The 27,956-nt window shown below is 53.0% G+C and overlaps 1 protein-coding gene across 2 annotated transcripts in view; it reads left to right on the top strand.

Moving 5' to 3' along the window:
- The first annotated feature begins 342 nt into the window (after positions 1-342).
- Positions 343-27,956, top strand: part of ZNF423 (zinc finger protein 423) — a 334,391-nt gene continuing 306,777 nt past the window's right edge. The window contains exon 1 of one of the 2 annotated variants that reach the window (XM_043599154.1): positions 343-726. In XM_043599154.1, coding sequence (XP_043455089.1) covers positions 687-726 — 40 coding nt within the window. In that variant the 5' untranslated portion in view covers positions 343-686. The remainder of the gene's footprint in view (positions 727-27,956) is intronic. The other variant, XM_043599153.1, reaches the window with a different exon arrangement.

Raw genomic sequence — 27,956 nt, 5'->3', positions numbered from 1 at the left:
CAGGGGCTAATTTGAAGGCTTTTTTTTTTTTTTTCCGGGGGGTGCTGAGCTTCGGCGCTCCCGACCGCCTCCCGGTCTCCACCCCCCCTGAGACCCCCTCGACTCCAGCCCCGTCCCCCCCCTCCTCAGATGGGTTCATTGTGAGCTCCGCACCGGGCTGCGTGGCCGGACGCCTGCAAACTTTGCACAAAAATCCGGCAAGGGGCGGAGGAGCAGAAGGAGGAGGAGGGTGAGGGTGGCGGTAGGGTGGGGGAGGGAGGGAGGGGGCCGCAGGGGCCGGGGGCCGGCGGGGGGTGGGGAGGAGGAGGGGGGCGGCTTTTTTTTTTTTTTTTTTTTTTTTTTTTTTTGCATAACTCGGCTCGGCCGAGTGGCCTCCGGACTCCCCGCGCCGCTGGGACCGCCGCTGGGACCGAGAGCCCCCGGCTGCCGCATTGCAACAGGCAGGGCCCCGGCGCGGCCCCCGGGCCTCCCCCCGCCCCCGAGCGGCCTCGGCCGGCCCGGGCCGTCCCCCCCAGGGAGGCCGCCCGGGACCTGCGATCCGCTCCCCGCAGCCGCCGACCCGGCTGCAAAAAAAAAAGTTTCCGAGAGGCAGGCGGAGGAGAAGGGGGAGAAGGGCAGCCCGGAGCGGCGGGGGGCGGCGGGGGGAGCCGGCCGCGGAGGGCGACGGAGCGCCGGGAGCCCCGGACATGTCCAGGCGGAAGCAGGCGAAGCCGCGCTCGGTGAAAGGTGAGCGAGCGAGGCCCGGCGGAGGCGCGAGCGAGCGGGGAGGGAGGGAGCGAGGGAGGAGGGACCGGCGAGCGGGCGGGCGGCCGGGGACCCGCGCGAGCGAGCCGAGAGGAGGAGGAGGCGGCGGCGGAGGAGGAGGCGGAGGCGGAGGAGGAGGAAGAGGAGGGGGAGGAGGAAGCCGCGAGCGGGAGGCGGAGGCGGCGGAGGGGGCACGCTGCGGACACCCTGCCCGCCCAGACCCTCTCCCGGCTCCGCGCCGCCGCCCGCGGGGGACCCGGGCCCGGGGGTGCCGCTGAGGGGCTCTCGCCGCTTCCTCTGTGCGGGCCCCGGGCCCGCGTGGCCAATCAAGGGGTGCGGGCCTGACTTGGCGGGGATTGCGAATCTCGGTGGCGGCGGCGGCGGCGGCGGCGGGCGGGCGGGCGGCGGGAGGAAGGAAGAGGCGGTGAGCACGGGCGCCCGGGAGGCCGGCAACCCCGAGGCCGCTCTCGCTCGGCCCCGGGCCTTGCCGCCTTTCCTCGGCCCGCGCCTTGTCGCCCCGGGACTCGGAGGGCGGCGGGCAGAGCTTGCGCGCGCCCTGGGCGCCGCGTCCCCGCCCCGGCCACCAGGCGCCCCCTCCCTGTCCCTTGCCCGAGCCGCGCTCCCGGCCCGGGCCCCCGCACTTCCTGCCTCCTCCACTGAGGCCAACCGGGCCGGGAGCCTCCGCCAGGAGTTCATTGTCTGCGCAGCGCCGGCAGGACGCGGGTCCCCAGGGGAGCGCAGCGGCCGCCGCGCGCGCCCCTTCGTGGAGGGCGCCCGGGACCCAACCACGGGCATTGGGCGCTTCACATCCTCGACACCTAGGCCAGCTTCCTGTGTCGGGTCCCTGGAGTGCGCACGTTAGTAAGGATACACGACACACACGCACACACACAAACACCACCCCCCCTTCCTTCGTCTTCTTTGCTTTGCTTTCTATTTCCATCAAGGGCCCCTGGCTCTGGTGGGCCCCTGGAGAGCAAAGGCCCTAGGGAGAGGCCGCGCGCAGGCGACGGAGCCCCTCCCCTGCCCTTCTCTCCCCCCACAGCTGGCCTCTCCAGGCCTGCCTGCTGCTTTGTGCCGATTCCAGCGCCTCGGGTGGGTGCCCGGCCGGCCCGTCGCGCTGAGAGATGACAGAGGAGGGACAGGATGAAAGCTGCTACGTCTCTGGAGCCAAAAGTCCCGAGGCCCTTGTCCTTTCCCAACTCCCCTGATGACCTCTGGCCCGAGCCCAGTTCTGCTCTGAAAAGTTCATTTCCTGGAGGCCTGCGCGGGAAGGCGCTGGGGCCCCGCTCCCTTCCTGCCAGCCTTGCTCCGGGCTGGAAAGGCTGGGACTGAATCTGGCAAGGAAGGTTGTGAGACACCCGCCATTGCTGTCCTTCTAGAGTCCCAGCAGATTCCAGGGCGCCTGGCTGAGCAGAGACTGTCCCTGTCATCTTAGAAGCAGACCAACTCAGTCCAAACTCCAGGCAAGGCAGCTGCACCCTTTCCTCTGTTTCCTTGAGAGAAGCTGGTCTTGTTCCCCTCACCAGGGCGGTCATCCCAACCTGGGATCACATGGCCTGCTGCCCAGAATTGGGGATCCAGAGGGTGTTCTGATCCAGGTGCAAGGTAATCAGAAGAGAACCCAAGAAGGTGACAGGCAAATGGTAGATGTTCGTCCTTTTGCTGAATAGAAGGGCTCTATGGCTTGAAATAATACTTGATTCCTTTTCTCTTTCCGTGGCTCACTGCTCAGTCCTTACTCCTTCAAGAGCCACGTAAGATGGCCCAAAAGAAAATGTTGACTCGGAATCTGTGGTTGGTAAAACAGTTTTATTTAACTCCCATAGTTGATTTTGAGTTAAATCTATGGCTAGGAGCAGGTTTTTCATAAAGGAAGATGCAAAGCTTACCTACCTCTAACCTCAATCTCTGCCTCCAAACCTCCTTATTTTAGAAGGTGAGACACAGAAAGCAAAGGTAGAGCAATTTGCAGGGAACAGATGGGTGGGTGTTTCAGAGTTGCTCGAACCTGATTCTAAAGCCACTCTGTATCTCTGAGAAAGACTCAAGAATTGGTCTCAGTCTTTCATGAAATGAGACTTGACATGATTTTTAATGAATGTCTCTCTCCAAATCTATATGTGTGTATGTATAGCCGACAATTGCAGCTAATTGGTAGGGGAAGGACAGCAAAGTGGGAACGAGACCAGTGTAGGCATTTTGAGAAGTACTGTAAATATCAACCACGCAGCGCCTTTCTGCCCTTGGAGCCTGAGACCTTCTGTTTCTCCCTGTGGTTCTTTGCATTTTCCAAAAGCAGCTACAACCCTGGTCTCTCACCACTTTGCCTTTTATTCAGTTTACTGGGGTGGATAGGGTGGAGATGTGGCCACTTATCAAGGGAGGAATTAAGAGAGATGATAATTTGAATAGATAAGAGTTTCAGCAGGTGATGGATTTATGGCTTTTCAAGAACTGCCCCCCCCCCCCTTTCTCAGGCAATATTCAAAGTGTGTGCTTGAGTGTGGACAGCTCCACACCAAGTGTTTAAAATGACAAGGTCCTCACCTTTAAAGATGCTTGAAGGTGCTTCTTAAGGAACAGTGGTGCCTTTTAGATTTTGTTTTATTTTGTCTCCACTGCTGTGTGTCAGGGCTAACGTGGAGGCATTGTGGACTTCCCCAGTCCGCGCATTCTGCTGTGAAAGTCGCTTGACTGTAATTCGTAATTGATCTCGGAAATGTGAAAGCCCATAGCAGGAAGGAAAGACAGAAATATAACAATTTCTAATGGATGCTCAGAAAGTGTGATTTGAAAGCCCCGGCTTTGCTGCTCTGAAAATCAAACAGGCCTGGGGTGTGTGTGTGGAGGGGTTCTCACTTCCCACTCATGGATACATTCTTCCTTCTGGAGCGGGGTCACTTGTCCCTGTGCCTGTTTGTCCTTCTTTGGAAAACCCATCTCCCAGGGAGGACACCCAGCAAATAGGGAAGGGGGCCAGGGCACTAGGACGGGGATGGGGGGTGGGGTGGGGTGGGGGTGGGGGGTGGAAATAGCCTCATTGGTTTTCAAAACCTTCTGATTAAAAACAAACAAACAAACAAACACACCAAAATCCCACGAATGTTACAAAAGTCATGTTTTCTGACCGATTTTCCCTCTGTACACCATTCCCTCTCCCTTTCTGTCTCCTGGTGGTGTGGTGTGGCAGTTGTGAGATGATTTGTTTCCTTTGATAATTTTGGCCTCATTCTCCAGGGCTGTTCTCATCGCATCTCACTGATGTTATTTTGGCTGATGATATCAGGTGACTTGGTAACCTGTCTCCCTTCACCCACACTGCCTCCTCAGATCCACGAAAAGCCTATTTATTTATGTATATGGAGAATTAAATACATCTTTTTTCCCAGCCTCATTTTAAAACTTTTGAATAATTTTAATAGTTGCTTTTCTCCATCTAACAACTGCTTGTTAATTACAGTTCTTAATATTAATTAGCACTCAGGCTGTGTCCATGTACCGCCCCCCCCCCCGCCCCCAACATCCAAAACCACCCCCAGTGAGTTCTCTGCACTCTCCTCCTTTTCTCTGTCTTCCTCTCCTGCCAGCTCTTAGCTCCTCAAAAGTCCATCTTAGAAATTTGGTGGTCTAGGGACTTGGGAACAGTGTTCGCCACTGCTTGTGTTTCCATGGAAATAATTGAGATGTAATAAATAGAGGCGTTCTGAGGTTACAGGTTTCTTGATTCAGCTGAGACCACATACAAGTGTAAATTGCCGAGATTTGTTTGGCTAAATGTACATGATCTTGTAGGAAGGGCAAAACAAATCCTTTATAGGTTCTTTAGCTTTCTGTGTGGATTGGGCAGTGACATTTAATCCTAATATTTAGTCCCCCCCCCCTCTATTAAGTCCCCGACCTCTCAGTGACTGGAAGAGCCTGTCTTACTCTAGAAAACATCCCTTATGTCTAGTAATTGCTGTTTAGATTCTTACACCTGTTTCCTTGCAAAAACTTAATAAGCAATAAAATAAGATAACTATGTGCCTCTGGCAGGAGGACCGCGCTAAACGTTTAACCATAAGGTGCCCAGCAGTGCATTAATAACAGAAAGGTGCAAAATGCTGGTGACTTTACAGTCATAAAGTAACTTAGTAGAACCAGCCAGCCCTGGCACTGTTGTAGCATGCTACAGTGTGTTAGCAGAGGAGGAGGAGGGAGAAACGAGAGAAGAAACAGAAGTGCAGCATCTTTGAGCACAGTGTTGCTAGCTGGAGACCAAAGGGGGATCTGGTTCAATCTAATAGAAAGTTGCAATAATTGCTATATCGGTAGCCAACTCTTAAGCTGGTGGCTGTGGAATTCTTCCCCTGATGTAGGATTTAATAGTCTGGCAATTAGATGCATTGATTTCTCTTAACTGTTCATTTGGATGTGTAAACGAAAGGAACCCGCCACTGAGGCTGATTGTACAGGCGTGCTTGCTGCCTGGCTTTTGGAAAAAGGCTGATGTAGGTGGTGGTAGCAGCACAGGATTGTTCAGCGTGGTTTTGAGGCCAGGTCCCTCTTCCCTTAAAATTTCTGCTTGTAAAGTGAACAAACAGCACCTGTTGTTCAGATACTGTTTAAAAATAAACAATTAAAGAATAAACGGAAAGCTGTTTCTGTTATGTTTGAAAAGGAAAACCTCTTTCCTGCTGCAGATGCTTATAGAGTAGCATCTCTGTCTTCGAGTGGCTGGACTCCCGTATTTTTGGCAGGTGGTCTGTTGGGTACCGGAGGAAAAAGTCACACAACACCGTGGCTCTGGGTTCCAAAGGGACCCCCTGCTGGAAATTGAGTGAGTTCTCTACCCCCTCCTCCTTAGCAATAGTTTGGGGCCTGGGACCAGTGGGTCCATCAAGCCCCGAAGAGGTATGGGGAGGTGGCATCTTGGACCCCTTGCACTCCGGTGGGTGCGTTGGAGTGTGCAGATAATGACCTCTCACAAACATGGGCACCTCTTACAACTCCCCGCTCCTGGACCTGCAGGGTTCTGTAAGTGGCACCAACTTTTGACACGCAGTCATCAAAAACTCTTGTTGGTAAGCTAGCAGAAGATGACTTAGCTTTCCTGAATGCCTCCCCAACTCCAACCAGCCCCCACCGCGTCTTTTTTTTTTTTTTTTTTTAACTAAACAATGTGTAGATTCAGTTAACCCTTTGGTCGAGGTTGAGATGGATTTACCTTTCCTGGACCTGGTCTATGGTATGTTGGTGTTTGCAAAGAATATTATCTTAACGTCTTGAAAACATTTCCCATAGATATCAGGGCTTCTATCTGCGGGTCTAGGGTAATTGCAAAAGAATAATACCTTGAAAGCTGTTAGTGGGCACCCCATTGCTGTGGGTAGCCAGGGAAAACCTGGATTGGTGAAACTGACAATTTCTGCAGGTTCCTCTCAGCTTGCAAGGGCATTTTGTGCCCCGTTAGTCAGGAATCAGAGTAGTTTTGCACCCAAAATGGACTAATTAAGCCTGGATCAGTTATATCCCGTTTGAAGTTTACAGCGCTGTCAGCTCCCTCTGCCTACTGTGGGAGGGAGGGTGCAGTGGAGTGGGGGCAATGCTGATGGAAAGTTTTGATTCATAGCTTACCTGACAGGATCGGTGGCAGCCAACGATTGGGGTTGTACACTCAGTAAATACAAATACTTCACCTCTTTTAAGGAGCGCCAATTAGCTGATTGCGCTGTGTGGCTGTCTTTAAGGAGAATGCTGTTTTACCTATCTTCTTGTACAAAGGTTTGATTTTTAATGTCTTGTGAAAAGGATTCTCTTTGTCTTGATTGATGTCAGGAATAAAAGCATGATGGTAATATCCCTTTGAAAGCTATTGTATTGTCAGCCCTGGCTGACAGCGGGAGGGCCTCCCAGCGTTATAGATTAGTGCTGTGAAAACACTGACATTTTCTTTGTTACGTTGCTGTTGTTCTACTTGCAAAGTCAATTACACAATGTTGGAGCTCAGTTACCCAGTTGACTTTGGAAGTAGCAGCGGCTTTCATTCTCTTCTTAAAGATATAATTTTCCTTTGTTGTTTTTATTTTGTTTTGTTTTCTTTCTTTTTTTTTTTTTTTGACCTGCCTCCCTCTGGTTACTACCCCTCCAGTCCCACCCACCCCCCCACCCCCCGCAGGAGTCTGGACTGTTCGCTAGGCAAACACACTCTAGTTTTCAATTGTGACAAGTCACATTCAAAGATTGCCACGTCATTATCTCCGAATTCTTCTGCTCATTCACATTTCAGTGGCTTCTTATTGATACAGTGATTACAGCAGCCAAGATACATAAAAAAAACCCATCAAATGAGATTACAGTGTTGATAATATCTTATCAAGTGGGTTGTTCTCTGGATTTGGGGTTCTTGAGATTGGCAAAGTCAGAGTTTTCTTTCTTTCTTTCTTTTTTTTTTTTTTTTTCCTGTAGACTCTGGCCCGGGCTGAACCAGGTTCCTGGTTTGATGGGACCCCAGCAAACAGGTTTTTTTTGTTGTTGTTATAGAAGATTCATAAGAATTCCGATCTCAGAGGCTGGAGCTGTTGAGTTTTGGACTGAGAATCCTGGATGACATTACGGCAGGGGTGGAAGGGGTCTCGGCAGGGGTGGAAGGGGTCTCGTAAGAGAATCATGTCACCCGTCCCTCCTCCATTGAAGATGGCAGACTGGAATTATAAAGTGGTCTATGTGTGTGTCATTGCTGGGTGCCCCTGGACTCAGGAGTGATTTGCATTCCCATATAAGTGCGTGGAAGGGAAGCAAGGCTTGAACCATCTGAAGCTGGAAATGGTTAGGGTGGGTGTTTCTTATTCAACCTCTCCCTTCCCCTCCACCCCAGCCCTGCCTTCTCCAGAAAGAGAAGAACCTCTAACTTCCTTAGTTCTTTGAGCCTGTCCCGAAGAGGCCGTTCCCTGAGAATGGCCGAGAATGGTCCGGCACTAGGAGGCTGCTGTTGCGGGCTTCAGATGACAGGGACCCGTCAGGAAACTCCGTCCGAGGACACTAATTGTGGGCCCCCGAAGTTATTATTATGAACCACCAGACAAGAGCTTGTGCTCGCCAGCAATTTGTCAGGACTAATTTTGTTTTTCTCCAATAATTGAAAATTAATGTCTTGAAGTGAAAGCAGATGTTCATGCCATCTTCTGAATTGGGATATAAAATGGGGCTCTGTAGATGGGCTCGCTAATTTAACAGCAATTTTCCTCATGGCTAATGGGGGTGCTGGGGCTGCCGTCACCTGAAGGACAGGGTGAGGGCATGAGGGGGAGAGAGAGGGAGAACGTGCCGAGCCCACTTGTGCAAATTCTGCTGTCTGAGGTGCAGGGGGGCCAAGCCAAGGGAAGGACAGCATGGTGGGTGTGCTCATTTTGGAGGGAGAATAGGTCGATAAAGATTTTTCCTTGGGCTGTGAAACTTGGATGCTTCCTTGTTTCGAATACTCCTTTACACAAGAAGTATTTATTGAGGTACTTCATGGCATTATGCTGGAAAAGGTGAGGGGAACCTTGATGTGGGGAGAGCATGGATTCCTGCAGAGGAGTGGATTCTCAGCTGTGTGCTCGTCACCTCCCCCGGGCGCCTGCCTGGCTCAGTCGGAAGAGCATGTGATTCGTGATCTCCGGTTTGTGAGTTCGAGCCCCACGTGGGGTGTAGAGATGACTTAAATTAATGAAAAAGAATTGCATGTCCCCAGTTCAGGTGTGAGAGATGCGCACCCAGCTGGTCTAAGGAGGGGCCCAGAACTCTTCATTTTTTTTTTCCCTTTTAAAAAATTGAGGTAAGATATACATAACCTAAAAATCTACCTAATCTTAACCATTTGTCAGGGTACGGTTCCGTGGCATTCGTACGTTCACGTTTTTATGCAGCCATCCTCATCATGAACTTTTCAATTTCAGGCGGCACCTAGGTGGTGGTGGGTTGGGGGTCTCAGCCCACAACCCTTGGAGGAAGTCACCCAGTTCAAGGCCTCCATTTTCCAGGGTAGACGTGAGAAGCAGGCTCAGAAGGTGGAGGGACTCTGGAGAGCTGGCGGTGTGTTTCCTTGCTGTAGCCTGACAGGCGAGATAGGCGTGTCCAAAGGTAGGGCAGGGCACTGGATGAGTGACCTTATCATGGCCGGTGGCAGGGGGCAGGGCAGGGGTTGGGGGGGCTAGCAGCTGAGTGACCTGGTGACCAGTGTCAGGATTAGAACGTTTGTTCTCTCCCCTTGGGGACACCTTTCATTTGGGCCTGGTTGGCTGTGAGCTTGCCCGGTGACCCTGGCGGGGCAGATCCCCATGGCCCCCACACCTGCCGGCTAGAACCCAGACAGCTCCCCCAGCCCTGCCCCCTGTAGGCCGGTTTATTTGTGATGAGGAAAGGGAGGGACAGCTGTTCCAGAAGGGCCACCTGGTTGCCTTCCTTTCCAGTCCTAGAGTGCCAGCCACCCCTGGCCCGCAGGTCTGGGCATTGCTGACGCTTATACTATTCTCCTCCTCCTTGGAGGTGCCAGGCACCTTTGTCTCTCTCCCAGTTTTCTCTGTAATTGAAATTCGCCCTTTCATTACCTGGGCATGAATTATTTTTTTGCAACGTTGTCATTCCCTGTCCTGCTGTGAGGTTTATCTCTTCTGTTGATCCTAATTAAATAAAACATACTGTTCACCTAACTCCTGTTGCACTGAATTTTACCTGCCTGAAGGCAGAGTGATGGCCATCTGGGCTTGGTTAGGGATCAGGGCATGGCCGGAGAAGGAGGCTGGGTGGTAGTGGCTGGGTGTGACTCCCTTTTCTGGGGGGCTGCAGGACCCTGAAGCCACCAGCAACACATAGCAAATTTCTGGTCCCTGAGCCAGGGGTATGGCTTGGTCCTTAGCCCCCTGGGGCTTGGGGTCTGAACCTGGGGAGAGGAGACACAATCACCAGGTCTAGGGAGTCCCCAGGGAGAGGGTGAGGGAGGAGAGTGGGCTCCCAGAGGAGGGGAGATGGGAGGAGGGGGCAGGCTCCTGTCACCTGGGGCGGAGGCTGCAGAGTATTGGGTTCTCTGGGGAGCAGTGAGCAGTGTCCAGGACTGTCCTTGGTGTCCAGGACAGCTCTGCAGATGCCCTGTGCCCCTCAGGGAGAGAGTGGCCAGCCAAGGGCCTGGCACGCACGTTGGGAAGATTCGACTTGCGCTCTTTTTGCCTTTGGACTTCTCAGAATCCTGCCAGTCCCAGGTTGGAGGTCACTTCATTCAGATCTCTTTGGGTATGTTTGTGGCATCCTTAGTTTCATCCAGTCTGGACTTGCACACTTCCACTCTCCGGGAGCTCACTACCTATATGTATTTTTAGCTTGAGGTTCAGATGTTTTCTTTCCATTAAAGTGCAATCTGCCTCCACAATGTAGGTACGTTGGTCCTGGATCTGTGTCCCAGGGCCTTAGGGAGTAACTCAGATCTCCAGTTCCCAGAACAACCCTACCGAGAATTGGCAAAGGTTTCCCTGCCCCCCTCACTCGGGGGCAGGAAATCACATATGAGATGTGGTCAACCTGGTGGGCTTCCAGGACCCCACACTCACTGGTTGATGGTGTTGACCTGAGCTTCTGGGTCCTTGTGTTTATCCAGGATTTCTTAAGCGAGTGGATGTGCAGACTTTAGGGGAATAAGTGAACGTGTGGGCAAGTGAGTGAGGGAGTAGTGAGCAAATGACTGAGTGGATGCACCCCTAGATGAAGGAAACTGGGGGATCTGACTGGGGCTCCCCCCGCCATCTTTGATGGGCTCTCCTGCCCCCTCCAGCTCCCCCCAGCCCCCGTTCTGCATCAAGAAGTGAGAGATACCCCATCCCTGAGGTCTTGGAGCCTTGTGGTGGGGGATGCTTGTGCCTCCTCTCCCTCTATCCTCACCCACACTGGGGGTGCAGCTCTCTGCGGTGAGATTGGAGCTACTGGTGACTCAAGGCTTGGTGCCAAACATTATGCTAGATTGTAAAACATCATTTTTGAATGATAAAAGCAACAGGAGACTTTCATACTAAATCCTCAGTAAAAATGCTAAGCAAATTCGAATGCTAATTCTAAATAAAACAAGCTTTTCACTGAATAAACTCCCCATCACATGCTCCTCCTGCCCCTTCCTGGCCCAGGGGGCTTCGGACTGGACGTTTTTGAGCTGGCTCAGGGCTGGCCAGGCCTGTGCAGCCCAGCTTTTATTAAGTGGCCTTCTGGACCTTCCTCGTCTTTCAGGGATCCGTTGCCCCTGAACAGCACTAGGAGTGAAGGATGGAGTTGGGGGAAGTTTGCAGGAAGGAGAAGATGAGGTGTGTTTGTAAGAGAACCTGGCAGTTAAATAAAACTCAGAATGAGGGGCGTCTGGGTGGCTCAGTCGGTTGAGCCACGGACTTCGGCTCAGGTCATGATCTCACGGTTTGTGAGTTCGAGCCCCGCGTCGGGCTCTGTGCTGATGGCTCAGGACCTGGAGCCTGCTTCTGATTCTGTGTCTCCCTCTCTGTCTGCGCCTTCCCCACTCATGCTCTGTCTCAGAAATAAATAAACATTAAAAAAATTTATTAAAAAAACCCAACAACTCAGATGAAAAAGAAAGATTGCCTTCTGGCTGAAGGCCTGAGTCAAGTTTGATTTATTTTTCTCCAGGGATGTGGGGGTTGTGGGCTGGAGGAAGCATGCTCTGTGATCTTGGGCAGGACAGTTCCCTCTATGGGCCTCAGTTTCCCTGTCTATGAAATGGGATGGAACTGATTGGATCAGCTACCTGCCTTCAGTAGTTTAGGATTTTAATTCCTGGAACATAAGAAGGGGAAAACACAAGAAGCTTTGGTTTTAAAATAATACAGGCTGGGAGCACCTGGGTGGTTCAGTCCGCTAAGCATCTGGTTCTTGATTTGGGCTTGGTCATGATCTCACGGTTCATGGGTTCAAGCCCCATATCGTGCTCTGTGCTGACAGTGTGGAGTCTGCTTGGGATCCTCTCTCTACCCGTCTCTCTGCCACTCCTCTGCTCACACACTCTGTCTCTCTCAAAATAAATAAATAAACTTAAAAAAAAAAAAAATACAGGCTCAGGGCTCCTGGCTGGCACAGTGGGTAGAGCATGCAAGTCTTGATCTCCAGGTTGTGAGTTTGAGCCCCACCTTGGGGGTAGAGTTTACTAAAAACAAACAAACAAACAAACAAACAAACAAACAAACAAACAAAAAGTATGGAAAAATAATAATATGGGCTAGAAAGATATTGTTAGGTCTTTACAAGTTACTCTGTAAAGTGACCAATCCGCAGAGTGAGAAGTCTGAAGAGGCAGCTCTAGGGAGTCCCGTGCAGGGCGGTTGGGCTCTTGCTCCCTTGCTCCTGTGGCCCTTTTGAACACTGAGGGAAAACTCAGGTAAGAGAAGCGTCAAGGGCTTGACTGTGATGTTGGTGTCTTTTCAGGTGTCGGAGAGTTCAACTGGCGGTGTCCTTGGCTCTTTTGGCTCCAGGGGCTTTGCCAGACATCACTGGAGCAGGTTCCCTGGTCTTTCTCTGACCCAGGGACTCCGTGGGTAGAGGATGACCTGGTCCCAGGTGTGCCCATTCAAAGCAAGCAGCTTGGCCAACCTTGATCCCTGCGGAGGACACACGGAGGGACTTACTTGTACCAGACCCTGCCTCCAGCTCATCCCGCCTGTCCCTCTAGTTCTCACATCAGCTCTCGGACTGATCTCAGTTTCGCAGAGGTACAGACAGGCACAGAACTACCTTGCCCAGAGTCACACGGCTGGAGGTAGCAAACCTGTCAATGACCATTACCTTTATTTATAACTGCCCAATGGGCCAGAAAAGGCAGCAGAGAAGCTCATGCTTTCTTCCAGGGCTGGAGAGGTCCCCGGACTCTGGGCTAGGGGAGGGGGCCAGGAGTGAAGGGACAGGAGCTGTGTTCTGCTCGCCACCCGCCTGTGTAACCTGCCCTTTGGGGATCTATAGTCACATCTTTTAAAATTTTTATTTGTTTTTTTATTTTTAAAAATTTTAATTTTTTAATCTTTTAACACATTCATTTTTGAGAGATGGAGAAAGAGAGAGCATGAGTGGAGGAGGGGCAGAGAGAGACGGAGACACAGAATCCGAAGCAGGCCCCAGGCTCCCGAGCTGTCAGCACAGAGCCTGATGTGGGGCTCGAACTCGTGAACTGTGAGATCATGACCTGAGCTGAAGTCGGACGCTTTACCGACTGAGCCATCCAGGCACCCCTATAGTCACATCTTGAAAAAAAGATTTACACATCTTAAAAAATAATTTAATGCTTTTCTTCCCCGGAAGTAAGCACTGTTCTCCACAGCTATCTTTTCTCCCAGACCTTTTTTGGTGTGGTGCATTTACACAAAAACATATGCATATGTATCCATATATACATAATTTTAACCCTAGATAGTATCATGTACTGCTTGGATCTACTTTCTGTTATGTGCTGTTTTCAAGTAGCAGTGAGTTTCCAGTCTTGGTGGTGCTTCAATATCATTTTAGGCACTTCAAGGAATAACATTGCCTGTTAACAAGTTGGATGCTTAACTGGCTGAGCCACCCAGGCGCCCCTATTGTATTTTTTAAAATGTTTAAGTACTCATTTTGAGAGAGAGAAAGAGAGAGAGAGAGAGAGAGAGAGAGAGAGAGAGAGAAAGCAAGCCTGCACATGCGAACACAGTGTTTGGAAAGGGCAGAGAGAGGGAGGGAGAGAGAGAATCCCGAGCAGGCTCTGTGCCATCAGCACAGGGCTCCATCTCACGGTTCCTGAATTCATGACCTGAGCTGAGATCACCAGTCGGACGCTTAACCGACTGAGCCACCCAGGCGCCCCTCTTTCTTTTTTAAAGCTTCCTGGGGGAATATGAATGTGCAGCCAGGCTGAAGAACCATTCGTCTAGGAAAGACCATCATGTTCGCGTTGTAGATCTACTCCACTTCAGCAGCCATCATTCCATAGAACGGATGCACCACAGTCTATCTACAGTTCTCCACTGATGGACATTTATTTGTTTTCCAGTTTTTCACTGTGAAAAACAATGATGCAGGGAGACTTCTCATTTATAAATCTTTGTGCCTCTTAGGCCAGATTCCTAGAAAAGGAGTTGTTAGGTCAAAGGGTAGTCACTCGAAGAATATGATAGATATTTGTACATTGCCCTCCACAAAGGGTGTACCAGTTTATCCTTCAATAAGTGTGCGAATGTAGGTTTCTCTTAATCCTTGCCCACATACTGACGTGTTCTTTTTTTTTCTCCTCCTCTTCTTCCTCCTCCTTCTCCTTCTCCTTTGTCTTCTTCTTCTTCTTTCCCCCTTTCTCTTTTTGCCAGTCTGATAGACAAGAAACAGCTTATCTTTTAATTTGTATTTCCTTAATTACTACCAGGGTTGGCCATTTTCCTTATGTTTATAGACTGTTTTTATTTATTCTTCAGAAGGGGCAGCTGGAGGTTTGGGCATTTCTTTCCCTAAGTCCTTTATTCATGTCTCTTCTTCCTTCCTTCCAACCATCATCCATCCATCCATCCATCCATCCATCCACCCATCAATCCATCCATCATCTATCCATCCATCTATCCATCCATCCATTCATCCATCCATCCATCCATCCATCCATCCATTCATCCATCTATTTTATTTTTTTTTCAACGTTTTTTTTTATTTTATTTATTTTTGGGACAGAGAGAGACAGAGCATGAACGGGGGAGGGGCAGAGAGAGAGGGAGACACAGAATCAGAAACAGGCTCCGAGCCATCAGCCCAGAGCCTGACGTGGGGCTCGAACTCATGGACCGCGAGATCGTGACCTGGCTGAAATCGGACGCTTAACCGACTGCACCACCCAGGCGCCCCTCATCCATCTATTTTATTCATCATCTACCCATCATCCATTCATCATCCACCCAATCATCCATTCATTCATCTGTCATCCATCCTTTCCTTCCCTGCCCTCCCATCTAAATCCTGAGTATTTATCCAGGTGAGACTCATAGACTGTGTTCCAGGGAGGATGCAGAGATGAACCAAATGGAGGCCATGCCATCAGGTAGACCAGGTTCACAGTCTGGAGAGGACATAAGACTCTAACCACAGGACTAGATAGAGCAGCCCAAGATAGAGGTGCATGTTGAGGGCTAAGAGAGGTTGGAGGGATTCCCCCCCCCCCCTTTTTTTTAAGTATTCTCTATACCCAGGGCTCTAACTCATGACCCTGAGATCAAGAGTCACATGCTCTACTGATTGAGCCAGCCATGCACCCCTGAAGGGATTCTTTTTGATGGAGGGAATCAGGCAAGGTTTGGAAGAGGGGTAGTGTTTGATTTGGACCCAGAAGGATGGAAAGACAACACCAAGAGCAGCTAACATTTAATGAATACTCCTTGTATGCGGTCACTGGGCAATGTACTTTACAGGCAGTATCTCATTTAATCTGGACACTCACTTCTGACTACTCATGTGGGAGCCTCAGGCTTTCTTTTTCATGAGCAATAATGGATCTTAGAGAATCCTAGCTGAGCTCCTGTCTCATGTGAATGATCAGATTTTCCCAGAAAGGGCAAGTCAGATGTCCAAGGTCATACAATTACTTTGTAGCAGAATTATGCCTGAGGGCAGGGCAAAGCTGGGGGTCAATCTTGCTGCTGCCACTGTTCCAGAGCAGAGCCTACCTAAGGAACAACCTGGGACCCTCAAGCTTCTGGGTGTTGGGGGTTTCTTAACAAGTGTACCTGGGCTCCCACCCTTATCCCACCACATCCTCACCATGTTAATGATAAACTTCAGCTTCATTTTCTGTGAAATGGGGGCTCCACTCCCAGGAGAGGTGTGTGGGTGAAATCTCAGGAGCAGTGAGGAGGGGCTTTGTCAAACCGAAATGGCCATCTGGAGGGTTGGAGTGGGAGTCATACTCAGGGCAGCCTGACTCTGTCTCTCTCTCTCTCTCGCCTGTACATTTGTGCCAGAGAAAATGGGTGGGAAAAAAACCTAGGTTTTAATCTGTCACCTGCTGGAGTAACTCTACCCTCTGGGAAGTGCCAGGTTGTGGATGAAGTTCTCCAGCCCTATGTCCCCTCCTCCCCACCAAGGACAGTTGCCTTCCTTAAGGGCCATACTGGCCAGGCACAGGAAAGGGGGACTGTGTGGAAGGCATATGCCCCAGCATGGGTGTACCTGTGTGTATGTGTCTGTATATGTATATGACTGTGTGTGCCTGTTTGTATTGTGTGCATGTGTGTACTGGCTCGAGTCGTCTGTGTGGGTACATGTATGTACGTGTGTGTGTGTGTACATGTAGGTGTGTGAGTGCCAGCTTCCCAGGGGAAGAGACTCTTGTCATTGCTTGCATGATTCAGACTATTGGTACAGGGGCCAAGAAGATACACGTGGGTGGTAAACTTTACTCATGAATTTACTTTATAGCCCTTCATTTGGATATTTTTGGAGCACCTACTACGTGCCGAGCACTATGCTAGACTTGACCTCACAGAACGAAAGAGGCAAGTCTTTTTTCTAAGATTCAGTTTACCATCTGTAAAGTCATGGTTGTGAGGGTGGAAAGTGAGTTTATATTGATGTTTCCCAAAATGTATTCCAGGATTTGGTTGAGGTTTTACCAAAAGAATAAAAAAAAAAAAAACTTTTCTGTGGCCAAACACATTTGGCAACACTGCATTAAACAGAATTAAAAGTTTTAAAAACTTTCAGGGCTTTTCAGAGCCTTTAAAATGCTAATGTGGGACTCTCAGAGATGTTAACAGTTTCTGATTTCCACACTTATTTGGTCACCAGTCATGGTATCCTCTTATCCGGGTACAGTGTGGGTTTCTAGGCTTTTAAGAGCTACTCTCTTTATCTCTTTGTTCATTCATTCATTTGTTCTCTTGTTCATCTCAGACATGTTTATTGACCACCTACTATGTGCCAGGCACTGTTCAAGGCGCTGAGGCCACAACAGTAGACAGGCGAGAGTTTATTGCAGTGGCAGTGAGGTGCCATCTACAAGTACACAAGTCAGTAACACAATTTCTGGGAAACAAAGCAGATCCTGGGATAGGCAGAGAGGGACGGGGGAAGCTGTCCAGACAGGGCCATCTGGGAAGTGACACTTGAGCCCAGGGTGATGGGGAGGGGGCATGAGGGGAGCTGGGGGCTGGAAGCCTTTTGTTTGGTGCTTTGAAGGGGTGGGGGGTTGCAGAAGATGGGGGTCCTTTCTGGATCTCTGGCTCCCACAATGGGAGGATCCACCGCTGGCCCAGTGTTTGGTTTCCATGGCACAGTCCAGGCCCCAGAGACAGGCTTCTCTGGGTGAGGAGTCAGTTTGATGGGGCAAGGGAGGTTTCTGGATCCCAATCTTGCCCTAGGAGCCTCACTGGCTCTTTCCTGCTCCCCAAACCACACAGTCCTATCTCCGTGTTAGCTTGGGCAAGTTAGTGGAGGGCTTAGGGATGGTTCCTCCCTGGGCAGCCGGCTCTGAGCACCACACGGCAGAGCCCCTGCCTGTGTCGGTCACTGCCATGTCCCCAGTGCCTGGCACTGGACCTACATTCCCACCCCCCCATCTGACAGATGGGAAAATGAGGCCAGGAGGCTCCCACAACCCATTCCCTCAGAGGCCCAGCCCAGAATCCAACCCTTTTCTAAGCCAGGGCTCTGACCCGAAGCTGGTGGGATGGGTAGAGCCCAGATTTCCCGGAGCAGAGGTGGGATCTGGGGGCCCCTGGGGCCCACCTGGGGTCAGTCTACGGAGCCGCCCGGGGTGATGTGGGTCCGGGGTAGCCGGCATGAAGACGGGCACGGAGAAGCGCTGGCGGAGGGAGAGGAGGTCCGGGCCCGGGTGGGTGGAGGGGGAGGACAAGGGGAAGGGACCGGGGGCGGGGCCTCAGGGCGGGGCCTGCGGGGCCTGCGGGGCTGGCCGGGCGCTTGGGAACGCGGCCCCTCCCGCGGGGGCGCCCCCGGACCCCTTTGAGGCGGCCGTCCTGGGAACGCGGCGGGCCGGCCCCCGCCCGGGAGGGCTCCATGGCTGCGGCGCAATAACTCAGGCCCAGGTTTGGGCACAAAGCGGCCGCGGCGGGGGAGCGGCTGGGAAGGCGCGGTCTGCGGCGCTCGCTCGCGCTGCCCCGAGGGGGGCCGGGGCTTGTTCTGCACCGCGGGCCGCCCCCGCCGCCCGCCCCTCCGAGTCTGGGGCTGGCGGGGCCCAGCCGGCGCCCCCGGGACTCCTGAGCCCCAGGCCCGGGGCTGGGGCGGGGGCGGGCGGGAGGCGGCGGCGCCTAGCCCACAGCTGGCGGCCAGCCCGTGGGTGGGCTGCGGGGCTCCGCTGGCCAGATGTGCCCCTGGGGGGCCCTCTGGGGACTGGAGCACTGATTGGCCCTTAGCTCTGGGGCGGGACTCAGGGAGGGCAGCTGATCGCGGCTTGGGCCGGCCATGATTGTATAATAGTAAGAAGTAAGTGTCACTGGTTTGCTTCGGAGCACTTCACCCTCGTTAATTCATTTGCGGGCCTCAGCAACCCTGTGAGGTAGGCACTGTGATTATCCCGTTTTACAGAGGAGGAAACTGAGGCACAGCGTGGCGAGTTAAATTGCCCAGGGTCCCACAGCTAGGGCTAGACAGGATTTGAACAGGTACTCTGGCTACATATGGCCCCGGAGTGCAATTTTGAGTGCATTTATGTTCAAGACATTATAGACGGAAGATTGGCAAACAGATGTGAATAATGGTTCTTGTGTTTGCCACTTAACATTCACTCATTCACTGACTAGATGGATACTTCTTGACTTCGTTCATTCCCTGGGTGCATGCTTTTTTTTTTTTTTTTTTTTTTTTTAACTTTAGAGAGAGAGTGTGAGTGGGGGAGAAGGGCAGAAGGAGAGAGAATCCCAAGCAGGCTCTGCGCGGAGCCCGATGTGGTTTCTGATCCCATGACCCTGGGATCATGACCTGAACTGAAGTCAAGAGCCGAGGCTCATCCCACTGACTGAACCACCCAGGTGCTCCCTGGATGCATACTTCTGGGTCTGTGCTAGGTTTTATGCTATAGCTGGGTGCACAGAGATGAGTGAAAAGGGCTAGGTCCTTGCCTTCAGGGAGCTTACAGTTTAGTTGGGGGCAGGTAATGAGGATGACAATAAAGTGGGAAAGATTGACACCAGTTAAGTGTCAAATATTTTTCTGGAGAGACTGCTCTGGCTTGTCAGCCTTGGACAGCATTGTCCTGGGAGGGCATTTCAAAAGAGGGGAAGTGTCAGCTGGCCTGGGAGGATGACGGGGGAAGGAACTGCAGAGGCGGGTGGCTGGTGCCCTTGGGCTCTGAACTCATTCCCAGGGCGCCTGCCCCCTGCCTTGGGCTCAGCCCTGTGCAGGGAGGAGGGAGAAGGAAAGTCCATGAGGACCTGAGGGGACTGAATCTGGGGGAATTTAGAGTATGTGTGCCTGCAGGGGCAGGGACATGTGCAGTGGGCTTTCCTGGAAGGGCCGGAACACAGGTGAAGAAGGAGGCAAAGGAGGGGAGTGACAGAGGTTGTTGGGTTTGGGGTGGCCTGCTCATCCCAGGACAGGCCCCCATGCCTTGAGCATGAATATTCCCCAAATTTGCACAACCTCTGAGCATCACGTGGTCGCACAGCTTCTCACAGGCACCTCCAAGTACCAGGGAGTAGGTTGGACAGGGTCCCCCTCATTAGCCAGATGAGAAAGGGAGGTCTGGACCCACACAGCCCATGCGTAGCACAGCCGGTGTCCAGTCATCAACCAGGCTGAGCGTCTCCAAGGCCCCATGTCTTACGGACAGGGGTCCCAACCCCAAGCCCTTGCCCCCATTCTCACCACCTCCAGCCAGGACACTGAGAAAACAGCTGTCCCTGTGTGCCTGCTATATCCACAGTTCATTCTGGATTGGGTGCCTGAATGGGCTTTTTTCTGAATTTCCTCTTTTCATTGCCTCAAACTACCCATTGCCTAGACTCTCCAGGGCCCTGCGAGGCCTGTCATGGGTTCTGAGTTTGAGTGCAGGCCCCCACGCAGACACATGGGGTGAGGCTGGGCCTGTCCACAGATGTCTCTGTGCATCATGTCTTGCCTTAGTTTTGTTGGGAGAGTTTGCTCTTCTCTTTTGGAGACAGGTGTGGCTTGGGCCACAGAGGCAGTGGGAAGGGGTAAGGCTTTTTACTGATCATTTTTATTGGGCTGACTGTGTGCCCAGTGCACGCTAAATGCTTTCTACATATTTTCTCATGGATCCCCTCAACAGCCCTCTGAGGTTGGTACCATTATGTTTGCATCCTGCAGGTGAGGAAACTTTGAGGGTCAGCCTGAGACCCCAAGTCACATGTCACAGCCAGGCTGCCTGACACCATGGTGCCTGCCTGAGTCACCCCCAGGGCCACCTTCTCCCAGCCTGGTGAAGGAGCAGGCCTCCCCTCCCCCAGGAACCCACGCTGGGCTGGGAGACAGACCCATAAACAGTTATGAACTCTGAGGCTGGTAACGCCACGTTCCCCCTGAGGACCTATCTGGTGGCCAAGTTCACACCCCTTTACCCTCCCCCCTTCCTGTCTGCCTGGGCCTGCTCCTCAAGTTAACTTGGGGTGAGAAGCAGCTTGGACAGGTGGGGGCTGGGAGGGTGAGGCCAGGTGCTTGGGACATGTGGGGTGGGCAGTGCACAGGACTGGACCTGCTTCCCTGTTTCTTGGGAACTGCACACCCCGCCAGGACTGCTCCTCTTTTCTGCTAGGTGGGAAGGGGAGGCACTTGCTTGCTGCATTTAGGTGGGGAGTCTTTCCTTCTCCTGTGCCCCTACCCCCCGACCAGGCCCCAAGAAACCGGCTGGCTCAGCCCAGGAATCTTCGACGTGCTAGCTGGGGGTGGGTGGCTTTACGGAGGGACTCTGAGATTTAAAGTTCTCTGGGTCTCTGTTTCTACTCAGACTGCCCTGTGGGCCCAAGGCCTGGCCTCTCTGCCTGCAGCTTCTTCCCCCTCAACATCTTCCCCTGAGCTTGAGTTTGAACCCAAGGGTACATGCCCCTCCTGGGCCAGGTTTCCAGGCTGCCCCTCAGCGGGTACTCGTCCTAGCTGAGAGGCCTGGAAGCAGGCCTTCCTTCTCTCCTCCCTCCTCAGATCCCTCTCCCTGGGCACTGACCCTCTGCATTCCCTGCCTTCCACCCCCTCCTGCGCTCGCTTCCTGGAACCCAAGGACCCTGGAGGTTTCTGGACCATATCGAGTTGCCTGGGTGGTTGTTTCCTTTTTTTTTTTTTTTTTTTTTTTTTTTTTGGGCCATGCAGGGTGGGGGAGCTGGGAGAGAAGCCGATAATTGGGCCAGGGCCAGCCAGGGGTGGAGGCTGACCGCCAGTCCTCGTCTCCCTGGGCTGAACTGTGGTCCCCCAGCTCCTGCCCCTAAGGGGTCCGGGGCCTGGCTTCCCCTTCTGGCAGAGGAACAGCCCTGTTTGGCATTTCATGACTCTTTTCCTTTTATTTCGCACCAGGTCCCCCAAGGATACCCCTGGGGTGACATGGGGCTCACTCTCTTCTCCCTGGTGACTGGGGCCTGACTTGGCCTGGCATTGCCACCATCCTGCTGAGCTTGGACCCAGGGTGGGATCAGCTAGATTGCTTCTCCCCGCCCTCCTCAGACCACACCTCCCGGCTGGTCTGAGCCAGAGGGCCAAAGCTGACTGACTGAGAGCTCTTCACAGACCCTTTGGCTGGGGGCTGTTGGGTGTGGGGCTCCGGAAGAGGTTGAGGGGTTGGGGGAAATGGAGCCCCCAAAGCCAGGGGGTGGGAGAAAGAGAAGGACCAATGCTCTAGGGGCAGGAGCCAGGGCTAAGGTCCCCCTGTAGTTAATCCTGAGGTGATTTTGAGAACCCTTAAGTCCTCGGCAGCCTCTGCTCTGCTCTGCCCTGGCCCCCCAAGGCCCACTGCACACATGGTTTTGCTTTTCCATGCATCCTCCCCTGGTCCCCTCCCTCTGGGTGCCTTTTGAGCTCCTCGGGCCCCTCCCCCAGCCCTCCTGGGCCCCCTCCTTCCTCCTTGACCCACTTTAGTCCCCTGTTGCTGGGGGAGGGGAGTGCGCAGCCAGCGGCTCTGATCCTGGCTGCCTCCCCCAGCATCCCTTGGGGCGGGCTCTGGATGGAGCCAGCAGGCTGAGCCGGCCCGGCCCCAGGGACTGGCACACGGCGTGCTCCGAGTGGCAGCCTCCCTGCCCCCTCCATGGACAGACAGTTCTGGACAGCTGCCCCTGCCCGGGCCCCTGGGAGGCCCTGCCAGGGCCAGGCTCCGGTTTCCCCCAGCCCCAGGGAGCTTTGGCTGAAAAGGTCCCTCCTACCACCACCGCCTCCTGCCTCCTTGCCGGGTGTACTTCCCAGAGGGGCCTCTGCACGGCCAGGCCCTAGCCTCCACCCATTCTTCCCTTAAATCTGCTGGACCCACTGGAGCTGGGGTTAATCTGTGTGACTGAGGGAAATACAGCAGCCCTCTTTGGGCAGTGAGGGATTTGGGCCTGACAGTTACCCTTTATTGAGCATTTACTAAGTTCCAAGGGACACAACTAAGCATTTTACATGTATGATCTCATTGTATTATCACAACCGTGTTGTGAGGCATGCTTTCCTAATCCCTATTTAAAAATTTTTTTTTTTTTAACGTTTATTTTATTTTTGAGAGAGAGAGAGAAAGACAGAGTACGAGCTGGGGAGGGGCAGAGAGAGAGGGAGACACAGAATCCAAAGCAGGCTCCAGGCCCTGAGCTGTCAGCACAGAGCCCGATGCGGGGCTCAAACCCACGAACTGTGAGATCATGACCTGAGCCAAAGTCGGACGCTCAACTGACTGAGCCACCCAAGCGCCCCTCCTAATCCCTATTTTAAACAGGAGGCGACTGAGGCACAGGAAGGGACAGTAACTTGAGGTCACACAGGCTCCACATGGGGGTTTGAGCCCAAGCAAGCCTGATGAGATGATTTTCTCTTTGCTCTAACATTCTAGAATCCCTCCTGACACAGGGGCTCTTTACTCTTCTGGGGCTACAACATGGCCCTCCCAGGAATTGAGATGCTCCCCTCTGACACATCCTGCCCGAGTCCCAGTCACTCTGTCCTGCTCTGGTGTTGCCTGGGTCCCCTAGCCTGCCCCCTGCCCTGTCACAGGCTGTGGCCCCATGCTGACCCTGAGGCCCCATGCTGACCCCGAGTCCTGTGGTTCAGGGCCTGGCCACATGTGTGAGCCCCTACAGGATGTGTTCTGACTTCTAGTGCTGACAAAGGTAGGAGCCACAGATCAGCAAGCACCTTGTGCACACCCGCCCGGCCAGCCTGGCTAAAGCCCCTGCACATTCTCTCCCTCCTCCCTTCCCACAACCCCGCCAAAAACAAAACAAAACAAAACAAAACAAAACAAAACAAAACAAAACCCAAATGAAAAAAAAAATGGGGTGGGTAGACTCAGAGGGGACGGTCCAAATTTGGGAACTTGGGGTTCTTGCCTCGCATCTGCATTCTCTGGCTTTTCCTCCTCGAGTCTTGACATCCGCCTGTCCTCTGGGAACCTCTTCATTTCACTATGATTGTCTTGCTGAGTAAAGGAGGGCTGGGAGGTAGTGGTGGTGGGGGGGGGCTCAGGGAGCCAAGTCTGGGCATCTTTTCTTATTTGCCTAATTTCCTCCCTCAAATGTATCTTGTGATTAAACATTTTCTTAGCTGCTTGGTCAGGGCCCCCCGAATTTCTTTTCATAAACATTGGCAAATGAATTTAACAGCCCTGTTTGTATTAGCTGGAGGTTTCATTTGCATAGTGATTGTTCTTATGAAACAAAATAATCGCTTGTAGTTTTGAAACTGTATAAATACCGTGGTCTGGAGCGGGGAGCATGCGCAGACCTTTACTCTGGCATGGAAATCCATCCTGTTCGGGGAGGAAACCTCAGCCTCCAGAAGAGCCAAGTGCAGAGGGTATTCTCTCGGTGGAGAGGTGTTTCCCGAGTCCTGGGCTGTGGGTATTGCCTGATGGGTGAGCTTGTGGAGGCAGATAAACCGCTCCTACGCATGTGAACCCCATTCCAATCAATCGGGGGCTGGCAAAGGGGTCAAGAGGAAGGGGATGGAGGTGGGGGGCGGCCACGGCGAGTGGGAGGAAAGCTGCAGACCTGAGCATCTACCCCTTTACGTCGCTGTTCCAGCCTTTTCGATTAAGGTTGCAGACTGGTGGCCTGAGGCCCAGTGTTGCCCACAGATACGTTTTGATTGGGTTGTGCTGTGTTTAAAAGAAATAAACCAACATTGGAAAATCTGGAGATTTCACGGAAAAAATTCATTCCGATTTCTTGCTTAGCATTCTTTGCAAATGGGCAGGTCTGGGACTGCTGGGCCCACTGCCTTGCCTGGCAGCAATTCTGGTGGTGGGGGTGGAGGCCGCTCCAGCGGGTGGGGTGTATTCATCACGGTCCCCTGTGCAAAGGTCACTCATGTATGTGCTTGCCTGGCCCCCAGGGGACTGGGGATCCTGGTTGCAGTGGGTCTCATCCAGGCTTGAGGCCGGGTGATTTGCTGGGAAGCTCTCTGGGTGCCCTGCTCTGATCTATTTCGAGATGTATGCTCTGGCCCTGCCTATTTGAGGGGCTTCCCCTGGGCCCAATGGCTCTGCCCCAGGGGCTGCCGGTTCCGGGCCTCCTGATGTCGATATTGGCCAAGGGCAGAGATCTGGAAAAGGAGTCACTTTGGGAGGTCACACCCTTATTCCCAGGAGCTTGGCTTTGCTCAGAGCATTCCTGGCCTCCTCCTTAGCGGCTCCCTTTAGAGCCTACTGCCCCCAGAAGACAGGCGTTTCATGATCTCAGACTGTTTTTTTAGATCCAAGTGGCGTCGCCCGGCTTGGTCAGCAGGCTTGGCCGGAATGACTTTGTAGCTGATTCTGACACATTTAAAATCTTCTCGTGTTGAGTGGGCCCGGATTGATACCATTTAGTAAGGGAATGGTTGGACAAAAGATCCCGGCTGGATTTGAATTTTGAGCTAAGGAATGGTACCTGCCCCACATCCTAGTCAACCTGACATTGGCGGCCAGAGAGCCCTCAGCTATAGGTATCTGATTGCTCTTCCAGAACCTCCACTTTGTAGGAGGAAAAGTCAAACCACCCGGGAGCCTGGGCGTCCCTCAGGAAAGGAGCTCCTGCGGACCCCAGCACTTCGTCATGGACAACCCTGGTTGGAAACCACACGCAGGGCTTGGTGTCCTTCCTTCGTACCGCGGTCTCATGTTATCCTCACAACATTATCCTCCATCTAATAGATGAGGAAACTGAAGCCCTGAGGCTCCAGATCACATAGCAGGTGAATGGAGGAGTTGGAATTTGAACTCAGGCCTCTTGGCTCCAGTGCCTGTCTTCGTAACTGTGACTTTATTTGCTTTTAGTTTCTCCAACTATACAATAGGGGAAACGTCCCCACCTCTGAGGGGCATTACAAAGATGAAATGAGCGAAGAAAGAGTTCATTGTGACCTTGGACCTCTGCCTATTAGAGCAGGAATGTGGACTCAGGCACTTTGAGGTTTCTTTAGCACTTTATGACTGGATGGGGTCATTAAAAATAACTTTTTCTCCTCCTCCCTCCCTCCTCTAATCTTTATGATCTGTATTTTGACCATTTGACTGCTTAGGACTGGATTTCCCCCAGGATCCTGAGGTTGTGAAATCCCCCTGGGGAGAGGATTGCATCTATCACTGATCAGGGCCTCTCTTGGCAGGGATGGCACAAGAAACCTTAAGCTTCTTCTGGAAAGAGAAAGAGCAAGCAGCCAGGCCAGACATTCAGTTTTGATGGAACTGGCTGGCTGACAAGGGATTGTGTGAGTTGGGATGCTTTGGGCTGTGCAACACCATGACATGCAGTCCAGGTTGGAAACAGCTCCAGCACAGGGGGAGGTATCATGGAGGGTGCATGTACAGAGTATTTTAGTGGAGCAGTCAGCACTGTCAGCAGGGATCCAGGTGCCTTTCATCTTTATGCTCTGTCCTGCTCAACCACATTGGCTCTTTGTCTCCTCATGATGAAGAAATGGCTGTTGTGGTGCCAGACATCACGCCCCATTCCCAGCCATGTCTTTGTCCAAAGACCAGGAGAGAGAAGCTCCCTTACACAGGCCCGGTCTGCTGTTAGGGGAAGTATAGCTTCCCTCCATGGCTCTGCAGTCCCTCCCTTGTGTGTCATTGGTGAGAGTGGCATCCCCTGCACATCCTAGACCAATCATGGGCCAGGTAGGGAACACCACTCCTGGGGCTTTAGAGAACCCCAGCTTTCCTTGCATTTAGTGGCTTCTGGGGATATCTGAACACAATTTGAGGTGGGTCAGCAAGAAGGCATGGGTGGAAAGGCTGCTTGGAAGTTATCCAGCACTGTGTGGGGACAGGCAGCTCTCGAGGCCCTGTCTCTCTTTCTAGGCAAGGTTCTGGAACATGTCCCTCATTTCCTATGGTCACTTCCCACATCTTGATCTTTCTGGTCCCTGTTTTCCTCACCTCGTGTTCCAGGAGTACCTCGTTTCTAAATTTTTTTTTTAACGTTTATTTATTTTTGAGAGAGAGACAGAGCATGAACGGGGGAGGGTCAGAGAGAGAGGGAGACACAGAATCTGAAGCAGGCTCCGGGCTCTGAGCTGTCAGCACAGAGCCCGACGCGGGGCTCGAACTCACAAACCGCGAGATCGTGACCTGAGCCGAAGTCGGACGCTTAACTGACTGAGCCACGTGGGCGCCCCAGGAGTACCTCGTTTCTTTGCAGGCCTTCACCCCTGGCTGAATTAGCCCTCCCCCTTTCCTGCCTCCACTGGCTCCTTCCTCTTTCTAGACTCAGGTTTAGCATTACCTTTCCTGACTGCCTTTCCCCCAAAGTGGGCCTACTGCTGTTACTCTTTCTTTCTTTTCTTTTCTTTTTTTTTTTTGTGTGTGTGTCTTGTTAGTTATTCTTGGTAGGAACAAGCATTTGCTTGTTTCCAGCCTTCTGCACTGGCTCCCGGCTCTATCTGGACAGGGACTGGGTTCGACTCGTCCGCTCCTGGGTCCCTGGACTTCAGGAGAAAGGCCGGAGGGCAGGAGGGCAGGGGTTCAGAAAGTATGTGACCTGGCATGGGCATTTGGTAAATCTGTGCTGAGTGAAGAAGCTGCTGCTACCCTTCCTGGACTCCTTGTCGCTTTCCTCTGCCTCCTGTGCTTCTGTCTGCCTCTCCCCTGGAGAGCCAGATTCCTTTTTGTGTTCGTTGCTTTTTGAGGAAGACGGGAGGTCTTGCCTCTTGAGTCGCTGGACCTGTTTTCTCTTTACGGCGACCAGACTGCTGGCAGTGGCTTCACCGAGGGCTGGTTTGAGCAAGAACCCGCTTCTGGAGGTCAGCACCTGTGCAGGGTCTGTGGGGGGTGGGCTGAGGATGGGGGCCGTGGATTCATCTCTTTGGCTAAGGCCAGTGGCGGCACAGGTGCCCGCCCGGATGTCTGGACCTGACCCTTGGCCATACGGGTGGGGTCGCTTTGCCCTGAGGACAGCTCTTTTCTGCTGCTGGAGACTCCTTCCGTCGGCCCACATCAGGGGTGTTGAGTCCATCTCACTCCTGGGGAAGCAAGCAGTTCAGTACTCAGCCTTGCGGATGCCAAATCCTGGGTCTGGAGTGGGAGCCAGCTGGTCATTCTAGACAGCACGAAGGTGGGGAGAGTTGGCTGTGGCTCTTTTAAGTTTAAAGACGAGGGGTCAGAATCATTTCGAAGAGTTCTTGAACGGGGGAGTCAGATTGGCCATTGGCAGGGGACAGGGGAAGTGGATTCTGGGACACACCCGCATCCTGTGGGCCGCTGCCGCATTGTCAGCATGGGAGTGGGGAGGGGAGAGGACGGGGGCAGCCCAGGCCAGGTGGGGCCGCGCTGAGGCAGACTGGGGTCACAGAGGGAGTGGGGGTCGGGCTGGAAGGCGGGTGGAGCCCAATTAGGCGAGGCTGCCGCAAAGCTCTGCCTATGGGTCCGCAGGCTGCCAGAAGCATCGCTCAGTGCCGAGGGCTGAGGTCTCTCCCTCAGGGCGGAGAAAGCGCCTCCCTGGGTCTCCAGACCTCTTCTCCATAGCTGGTTGCACAGCAGATTATGGCCTTGCGCGGTGTGCGTGGGCGGGACTGCCGCGTGTGTGCCTGGGTTCACGTGGGCCTCGCCTGGTGCTTGGCGCCCGCCCGGGGGACCCTTTTGGGAGAGCGTT

The sequence above is a fragment of the Prionailurus bengalensis genome, chromosome E2 (assembly GCF_016509475.1).
Source record: "Prionailurus bengalensis isolate Pbe53 chromosome E2, Fcat_Pben_1.1_paternal_pri, whole genome shotgun sequence".
Lineage (NCBI taxonomy): Eukaryota > Metazoa > Chordata > Mammalia > Carnivora > Felidae > Prionailurus > Prionailurus bengalensis.
Note: the sequence above shows the minus strand (reverse complement) of the source record. Positions and strands in the feature narration are given on the sequence as shown.